Consider the following 9860-nt stretch of genomic DNA (forward strand, 5'->3'; position numbering starts at 1 on the left):
TTCAGCGCATCCCAGGGAGCACAAGAGAGATCCCCAGACCCGTGAATGCCAAAGCACAGGGAAAGGGGGGTTTTCTGAGGCATTCGTAGACATGAAATTTTTTCTGGAGGCCTCAGCCTAGCAGTTATCCACCCCAGCCCTGACCTTGAGGACAGTCCAGTCTTCTAAGCTTTGTTCCTGTCCACATTCTGCCACGTGCTGGAAGCAGCTGCCGTGTGCTGGCTGGGCAGCAGGATGCCTCATGGCTCTGCTGTCCACGTGTGGGATTGCAGGAAAAGTAAAGGAAAATCTGCTGGGGACCAGTCAATGAGCAGAGATCAATGAAGCCTTGGATAACCCCCTTTGCTGATTGCGACGGTTGGCCCAGACACATCAGCTCGTTAACAGTCTCAAGTAGAGACCACCACCAAAGGCCTCCCTTTCTTCCAGCACTTTCTTAATACCCTGTGCCTGGAGGATCAGCTGTCTTGTAGTGACGTAGGTGGCTCCCATCACCTCCCGACCCTCTCCAGCTTCCAGCAAGCCCTCTGTCCCCAAGCCCATCCAGACAGCTGGTGGCAAAGCTCCCTCCTCAGTGGAACAGAAGGTGCCGTATCCAGGGTATGTCTGGAGCACTCAGCTGAAGCAGAGGAGCTCAAGGAACGTCTCTGCTCTTCAAGCATTTTAGTCCAAAGAACAAGAACCTGGGTTTAGCGGAGCAGAGACTTCCTGCACTTGTCTACTAATACCCCTACACCAGCTCAACTCTGATTTTGACCTGCATTTGAAGCTGCTGGGAAGCTCCATCTCCCAGCTCATGTCTCTCAAACACATGTCCTTGCAGACAAGTCACTCATAGTCGTAGCTTGGAGGTGTATGAGGTCTGGGCGCCAGAGCATGCCTGTGGTGGGTCAGGAGAAGGGTTGGTTTTGTCAGAAATGTGACGGTCAAGCAGCACTATAAAGAAGCAGACATGTATAATTAAATGCTCTTCCTTTTTTAGCTCCCCGAGGAAGAAGAGGTTGGAAGAAATTTTATGCTGTGCTTAAAGGGACCATCCTTTATTTACAGAAGGTAACCATGGTGGACCATCCCATTGGCTGTTTCATGCTGTGTCCAAAGCAGACATGCTGTCCTAAGCAGGAGACCCATAGATACAAGTAGAGGTGAATCCCTGTCCTAATGCATGCATGGACATCTACAGAGCTCCTCCAGAGACCAGAATATGGAACGGGAGGTTGCTCCCATCTTTGATAGTGGTGTTCATGCTAGGGACATAGATCTGATTGTGAGCAGCTTCACTGAGTTTGGTATGGGCCATGCTTAAAGTTTCTTTTCTCCGTCACAACCTTGCTGAGCTGGGTCCTTCCATGGGTTGCCAGATGACGCTTTCTGCCTCTCTTCATGTCTGTTTGTTCAGTAGCCACCTCTAGTCAACACAAATATAAATCCCAGGTCCTCCCAGGAGGCAAAGTCACCATGGAAGAGTTTTTCTGCATGCTGCAGCATTCTGCTCTCTGCCTTTCCAGACACTTGGATGCTAGGAGGATTTCCATGGACAGTCTTTTCTGTGGGAAAACCCAAAGATCCTGGATAGGGGTTCCCTTGGATGTCAGCAAGAGCCAGCCAGGGATGCCAAATGTCTGTTCATCATGCAGCAGTGTAACCCACTGAACTGGGTCTGAACTACCGGAGTGGCACATGCTGTGCAGTAACCACTTGAACTCACCCTGCTGGAAAGCCCTGGCTGTGGGTAGATCTTCCTCTGTACCGCAGTGTTATCTCCAAAGCAATGAGAGTAAACAAACACTGGATTATATAAGAAAGGCAGAAAGATCCTCAGGGCAGCGCACAATTATGACTCAGAGCTCGTAGCACACCCCAATGATTCCTGTGTTTTGCCAGATCCTATGGCACATGTCACAAAGCCAAGAGAATCTGGCAGCAGCCGCCCGTAATTTACAGTATGGGTTGCTCCTAGCCAAGTGGTATTTTTACAGCCTGGCCACTCTCTCCTGCATCTGAGAGAACCTGCACAAACAGGAGAGAGCAGATCTCCTCCAGCCCTCTAAGAGTGACGTTCTTCAAGTCAATGGCATCCTTCCTACATCTCAGTCTCTTGTCTTGTTACAATTCCACTGAAGAGATCCTTGTGCTGACCACAGGTGACACATGAGCTTTTAACTTGTACAAAGCTACCACCAACATTTAATTTTATGACAGTTTTCCTATGGAAAAAAAAAAGCAATTTCATCAAAATCGTGGGAACCACTGGGATTGAAATGACTTTTTCATCAAGGACTTGTCCTTGTGTCCAAGTGGAGAGCAGTGGCAAGTGGTGTTCCTCAGGGGTCAGTGCTAGGACCAGTGCTACTTAACATCTTTGTCAGTGACATGGACAGTGGGATTGAGGGCACCTCAGCAAGCTGTGCGGTGCAGTTGACAGGCTGGAGGGACAGGATGCCATCCAAAGGGACCTTGAGAGGCTGGAGAGGTGGGACCGCGCGAACCTCGTGAAGTTCAACAAGGCCAAGGGCACGGTCTGCTGCACCTGGGCTGGGGCAATCCCAAGCACCAGTACAGGCTGGATGATGAGTGGGTTGAGAGCAGTGGCTTACTTGGAGGTATTAGTGGATGAAAAACTCAGTATGAGCCAGCAGTGTGCGTTCAGAGCCCGGAAGGCAAATTGCATCCTGGGCTGCAACAAAAGTGTGGCCAGTGGATCAAGGGAGGGGGATTCTTCCCCTCTACTCAGCCCTGGTGAGACTCCACCTGCAGTGCTACACCCAGCTCTGGGGGCACCAGCATAAGATACGGACCTGCTCAAGTGGGTCCAGAGGAGGCCACAAAAATGATCAGGGAGATGCTGCGAGGACAGGCTGAGAGAGCTGGGGGTGTTCAGCGTGGAGCAGAGAAGGCTCCGGGGACCTCAGTGTGGCCTGTCAGTGTCAGAAAGATGGGGAGGAGCTCATTGTCAGGGAGTGCAGTGACAGGATGAGGGGTAACGGTTCCAAATGGAAGAGGAGAGATTTAGATTAGATATTAGGAAGAAATTCTTCACTGTGAGGGTGGTGAGACCCTGGCCCAGGTTGCCCGGAGATGTTGTGGATGCCCCATCCCTGGCAGTGTTTAAGGGTAAGTTAGACTGGGCTTTGAGCAACATGGTCTAGTGGAGGGTGTCCCTGTCCATGACAGGGCATGGCTCTTGGGAGGAGTCTGTTGAGGGGGTGTATATTTGGAATGAAATACACTCCCAGGACAGGGTTTTCTTCCCATGCTGGACCATGCTGAAGATTCTCTTGACTGCTTGGAGAGCACTAGAAGGAGCCGTGAAGCCAACACTGAGTGTCATTGCTGCTGATGGGGCAGAAGGGTTGGGTTTTCTTTGCTGTACAAGGCGAGCAGCAGTCATCATCTGGACTGCTGTATTAACATGGCTTGTTAGGTTAGTGCTGGGTGTTTAGAATTTTTAAAGAACGTGAGGACGAGATTGATGCGGCAGTTAGAAGACAAACATTCTCCTCTAGATGACCTTCAGGAGCAAATGGTTAAGAGACCGAGGGCTTCCTTTACTCACAAGGACTGAAGAAACAACACATGAGAGCTGATTTTTAAAGAACGTGAGGACGAGATTGATGCGGCAGTTAGAAGACAAACATTCTCCTCTAGATGACCTTCAGGAGCAAATGGTTAAGAGACCGAGGGCTTCCTTTACCCACAAGGACTGAAGAACAAACACCTGAGAGTTGCCTAGGTTATGAAAGAGTCTGATAAATAACGGCCACGACTGATGCGTAATTAGGAGGAGGGAGTGGAATTGCCAAGGGTGTCCCAAGTCAGCACCATTTGCTACAACATCAAAAATTAACCCGAGGAACATTTGGGCAGAGGATTTGGGCAAAGAGGGTTTTCTTGGTCATGAGCCAGACTGGTCCTCTTCAGAGGATTCCGTGGGCTGGTCTTGGCTGTAGACAGCGTCTTGTCAGGCTTGCAGAGACAGGACAGAAGGGTGAGACCATGAAGACAAAGCCCTTGCCCTGCCATTTCCAAACATTCCCAGCACCACAACAGAGAGTGGGTAAACATCCACCTGCCCTGTCAATTCTTGGTGCAATAGCTTGCCTGTGGGGTGGTTTGTGAAACAAGAGAGTTGCACGATGCAGGAAGGAAATGGTGTACCAGCCTCCCAAGCTCTCAGCAGAAGTTGCCTGCAGATAAACATAAGGTAGAACCTGGATTAAGCACAAATCACTGGGAAAAGATTTTTCGATGTGAAGATAGAGGACAAAGTACCAGCTTCCAGATCTACCTGATGCCATGGAGGACACGTTCAGCCTGTTCCAGTCTCCCGCTCAGACCAAACCAAAGATCTAGGCTTCAGCAGAAAATTCCCATGGGTTTAATAGGAAACTCCACTCAGTTTGGTTTTGGGCAGCAAGGGGAGTAGAAATAAGAGTGAGAGGGAAGGAGGTGGGGAGGAGAGCCTGGGGAGGCATCTATAGAAAGGAGAAATGGCCAGACACAGAAAGAGGTGTGTAAGACAGGCAGGAGAGTGGGTGAGTGGGTGGACAGGTAGAAGTCAGTCTCTTAGAAGTAAGGCTGCAGCCATAAACCTGCTGATGTCACATGTCATTGACTCGCCAGTGTTAATTGCTGGATTAGCGTGTTCTAGCACAGTCTGCTGAAGCAACTGCTTGATCCCCTAAAGGGATGCAGCATACTCTTGAGGGAGAAACATCGGCTTGCGAGCCGGGCGCTCCTCTCCTGCTCTCTGATCTGCACTGGGCACTGAGTCACTCCATGGCCTTTGGCAACTTACTTCACCTCTGTGAAATGGGGATAATAACCCTTAATCACCACATGCAGAGGGGTGCTGAGAGGAACGAGGGAGAGCTATAAAGCATGAAGTGCTTTCACATGGAAGTACTGGAAATGGTGCAGGTTCCACAGGGTCTGCTCTTGCAGCCCCCAACCGGGAAGGAGTTCTCAGCACAGCCCCGAGCCACGGATGCTGTCCCACGGGAGTGCTATTTGGAGTGCCAAGGTCATGACCAGACCAAAAGGGTGCAGTGGTTAGTTTTCCTCGTTAAATGTTTGGTTTAGGCTTGTAGATGTGATCTGAGGAGAAGGAAAAAAAGGAGAACCTTGGAGCATGAGAAATGTCTGTAGGTCCATGTCCATATTCACATCACTGCTCAGGGCTGGTGCTGAGTCCAGAGGAGAGGACAGCAGGACCAGCCCCTTGGGCTCTCTCACCCCATCCAGGCAGGCATGAAAGATAGATGCCTTTTCTTGACAAAACATGCTTTGAGCAGGGGACCTTAGAGTAGCTGTGGATCTCCCACCACAGGGTAGGCAGTAGGAGATAGCTACAGCAGAATAACGAACCAAAGACACCAAGGAGCACTGCCGTGGAAGAAACTAAGACCAGGCAAGGGGGTGGTCATGCACGTTTAAGCAAAGCCTTTGTGCAGGCAGGAGAGGCAGGTGAACGGGGAGTCTGTCTACACCGTGAACATTAAAAGCTGCAAGTGAATTACATTAATTTAGATGGATTCTGGAACCGAAAGTCCCCACTGGGGCTCAACTCCTGCAGAAGATATCCTCAAAACAGACCCTGGGAATTGCTGACACCCCCACACCCACACACACACCTGGAGAAGCAAGGAGAAAATAAACATGGCACTTATCAGGGCTGGGGGATAAGGGTAAGCGGAATGGTGTGACACAGCACGTTTCCCCGTGACGAGAACCTGTGTGAACACTGCAGGACACAGAAGACGGAAGTTCATCAGCCCTGTGATAACAAATGAACCCCTTTGCCAGGAAATGCATGGCAGGATAATGCTAAGGAGAAGGTGAGAGTGAGGTTAGCAGTGGACAACCATGGCCTGAAGTTCCTCCAAACATGATACTGCTGATGTTTTAGTATAAATCAGTTTCTTTCCTCAGCAGCAGTTTATGCACACACTTACATCAAAGCTCAGAAAGGGAATGAGGCGGATGGAGAGAAGCCGCTGGAGGCTTTGGAGACGAGCTGACACGCTTTGCTGAAGGGTGAGGGGGTTATTCTCTGGAAGGCTACGCGGTGTAGCCTACACTATGGTGTAAGTGCTGGGCACTGCGATGGCTCCAGCAGTGTCTGTGTGGCATCACACAACCTTGGAGCATTTTGTGGAGGGTGCCTGTATGAGAGCACACGGGAGTCACCTATCATCAGCGGCCGTCCATGTCATCATGGCTGCGGCAGCACAGGCATTAAGCTGAGCTTCCTGGCAGAGAAGGCCCGAGCAGAAGGGTCTCCAGCACCATGCGCTCCTGCAAACACAGCCTGTTTCCACCAGCGGGGAGGGAGAAGGAGAAAAGAACCTCTTGATTTAACCTTAGGCTGATTCACTGGCCCCAGTGTTAGAAGAAGAAGAAGTTTTGCCTTTTTCTTGCACCTAATCGATGCCTGTGAGCCTGAAACCGGCAGCGGCAATCCATGGTGATACCACTGGAGTCAAAGGTCTGCGTTAGTCTGCAGCCATGGCTGTTTCTCCTCGACACGTGCTATTAAGCCTGGCTATTTGCACTGTATTTTCAGAAAGCTTATCTTGAAATAAGAGATCCTGGGCATCGCAGTCAGATTTATTCAGAACCAGAGATCCTCAGCCTTCGAAAAGCATCCAGAAATGGAAATCTTTACAATACATGAGGCCTCAGCAGCATTGTCTTTCTCAAGCAACTGTTTCTCTCCAAGTGCCCTAACATATAAGGCAAAGCATTTGGCTTCCTTTGTTGAAAGCCCCATTCCTCCGGCTATCGAATTCACTCCACTGTGGAAAGGGCGTCTAGACTGCCCTGCAGCACAGCCCATCCGACTGTCTTCCACACAGGGTGCCTGCAGCACCCATCCTTTCCTCTGCTGGAAAGCCAGGGCTTTTCTTTGAGATCCACCTCAAGAAGGCAGTTGTGTGAGCCAGGAACCCATGCCAGACATTGGGCTCTTCTCCCCACGGCACTTCTTTGCACAAGGCCAAGTATCACAAGCTGGTGAACATAGTATGGCAACCACTCTCCTGATGGGACAATTACTTTAAAAGAGGAGGGAAAAGAAGGCTTCAGAAGCTTGTTTCCCATCAGGAGCAACATGCACGGGCTGCCAAGTGCTGGTCTCTGGTGCTCTAAAGAGTGACAGAGGGGAGACTTGTCTGACCCTACCCCACAGAACAGCTTTACTGACCAGGGTTAGCATCCAAGAGAAGGTAGCACGGCTGTTCCCCAGGCAGCTGGATTTGTACCACCAGACACAGGAAAAGAACATCATTTTGCAAATCTGCAAAACAGACCAAGCTATAGTGCGAAAGCTGAGGAAGGATTGGGACACACAGACCACCACTGTCGGACAGAGTCTCCCCTGTCCTGGCAGACACGGACAGTCAAAGAAAGCAAAACAGAGGAGTGACTTAGTCCTGTAGGTCTGCACTGGAGTCATTAGGGCAAGGCAGGCCCTTCCAGGGACATCCTGTCCTGACGTAGCCTCTGGCATGGTTGGGGTGGGTGAGGTGGAGGTTTGCTCTAGCCAAGACCGGGTTTTCTTACATCCACTTATCCATGTGTGCATGCATCCATTCGCCTGCCCATCCTTGCACCCCACCGCCCGGCTGGAGCAGTTGTTGAGCTGGCGGAGGAGCAGAGTGGGAGGGAGGGTCTCGCTTTAAGTGGCCGGGGGCTCAGTCATTGGGAAAGCACAGGGTAAACACAGGACTGACTGAACTCCTTTTTTTCCTAAAAAGTGCTGTGCCAAAACCATCCTTTCAGGGTCCCATGTTCGGTATTTTCTGTCTGTTTATAAAACATAAATAGTATATATAGTTACTGCTCTGTTTCCTGCTTGTGTGAAATTGTCCTTCAGAGGCGGAAGTAAAGCAGGAATACAGGGAATGCTGCTGCAATTTGCAAGTGCCAGTCTAATGAATCGTATCAACAACCATGCCAAAGGGCCGTATGTCCCAAAGAGACACCAGGCATGGTCAGGAGGGCTGGCTGCTGTTCAGGGGTGCTGCTGTTCCAGGGCTGCCCAGGACACTGCAAAGCCCAAGCCCAGCTCCTCCCCTACACAAAGCTGCAGCACCAGGGCAGGCCATCACCAACACCTGCCTACAACCAGCATGAGCTCTGCGCTGAGGGTGGAGCTCTGCAGAAACCTGTCCCTGTCTTGTGCCTTCCCCCAAAGCCTCTGGCATGTGCTGTGTTAGAGCCAACTATTGATAATTATGTTTAAAACTTTCATCTCCCTCTTCACATCTTCCCAGTGAACTTAATGATGGAGGAAGTTGCCAGATGTTAATTATTATCATTATCAGCTCCTAGCATTTGCTGTACCAAGCAGTGCTTTTCCTGGCCTCGGCACTCTGTGATTATAGCACAGAGAGAAAGGCAGGTTCATTAAAGCAGCTCGCAAATGTTAGTGTTGTCATTATCCAGTTAACGTTCCTCTTCACAGGATGAATATAAACCTGACAAAGACCTCTCTGAAGTGGATCTGAAAAATGCCATTCGTGTGCACCACGCCTTAGCCACAAAAGCCTCTGACTACAGCAAGAAGTCCAACGTGCTGAAGCTGAAGACAGCTGACTGGAGAGTCTTCCTCTTCCAGGCCCCGTAAGTACCAGCTCTTCCTGTAGAACCTGGACAGGCAGCCTGACCTCCAGCCACCACCAGACTCTCTCTCACTTGGCCAGCTCAACACATGCATTAGGGGACAATCCTGGGGGGAGGAGGGAGCTGAGCAGGAGGGCTGAGGGTGAGGGCTGCAGGGCTGTGCAAAGGACTTGGTCACAGGGTCACAATTTCTACCTCTACACTCTTGGTAGCTCTGAGTCAGTCCTGGAGGTCTTGTTTACATCTGTCACCAAGATGGGCTGAGCAGGATGGGGTGGGTTGAAAAGGACTGAGTAAAGGGCTCCCCTTACTAACTTCTGTTGTCAGACTTTGGAAGGGAGAACACCTGTACGGTGCATTGAACTAAGGAGCTCATGGTTCCCCTCATCAGCTTTTGATGGGTAAACTGTCTGGAGCTCATGGAAGAAGTCTCCCCAGCCAGGCTATATCCTCTTTCTTCCCTTTAGTCCTTTGCAGAGGAAAGTTGCTCTGCTGGTAAGTGTCAAGTGTGATTGAGTCATCTTCTCTCTGATGTTTTTCTCGTCTCCTGCTGAGACAGGAGACATTGTCTATAAGTTGGGCAGGGGTGCTAAGGTCAAGCTAAAGCTTGACATCTGAATTTTTGCAGTGGAAACCCACTTGAAGGCTGGGGGGAGCAGTGCCTGAACACATCTGATGAGGGGCCCAGGGCAGTGTCCCACAAATGACACAAGTGAAGGGTCGACCCTGCTCCCTGAGACCTCTGTTTTGTGGCTCCCACTCTCCAAAATGCAGGATATCTTGGCTCTTGCCACCATGCTACCCCTCCCCAGCTCCTCTAGGAGTGCAGTCAGAGCTGGATGAGGAAGGCAGGACTGTGGAGGACCAATCAGCCAGCGTTTCCCTCTGTTCACAACTCAGGGTGGCACAGAAATGGCTTCAGAGCAAGGCCACCAATGGGCCCTTCTAAGAGCAGATGGCTCCGGGGCTGTTCTGAGCTGGCTGGCCAGGGGCATGTACAGACACTCCTCTCTTCTCCCCTCCTCCATAACAGAAGTAAAGAAGAAATGCTCTCCTGGATCCTGCGAATCAATCTTGTTGCTGCCATTTTCTCTGCCCCAGCCTTCCCAGCTGCAATCTGTTCCATGAAGAAGTTCTGCCGCCCACTCTTGCCTTCGTCCATGACCAAGCTGTGCCAGGTAACGTGTGAGAGAAGGAGGGATGGCGGGGTGCCCAGCGCTCAGCCAGCCACCCAG

The 9860-nt window shown here is 50.8% G+C and overlaps 1 protein-coding gene across 1 annotated transcript in view; it reads left to right on the top strand.

Annotated features, from left to right (window-relative positions):
• Nucleotides 1-9803, top strand: part of PSD2 (pleckstrin and Sec7 domain containing 2) — a gene marked incomplete at its 3' end in the record, with an annotated part of 44643 nt that extends 34840 nt beyond the window's left edge. The window contains exons 11-13 of the mRNA XM_010136023.1: nucleotides 983-1053; nucleotides 8468-8625; nucleotides 9659-9803. Coding sequence (XP_010134325.1) covers nucleotides 983-1053; nucleotides 8468-8625; nucleotides 9659-9803 — 374 coding nt within the window. The remainder of the gene's footprint in view (nucleotides 1-982; nucleotides 1054-8467; nucleotides 8626-9658) is intronic.
• Nucleotides 9804-9860: the final 57 nt, after the last annotated feature.

Source organism: Buceros rhinoceros, unplaced genomic scaffold (assembly GCF_000710305.1).
Source record: "Buceros rhinoceros silvestris isolate BGI_N320 unplaced genomic scaffold, ASM71030v1 scaffold18455, whole genome shotgun sequence".
Taxonomy (NCBI): Eukaryota; Metazoa; Chordata; class Aves; order Bucerotiformes; family Bucerotidae; genus Buceros; species Buceros rhinoceros.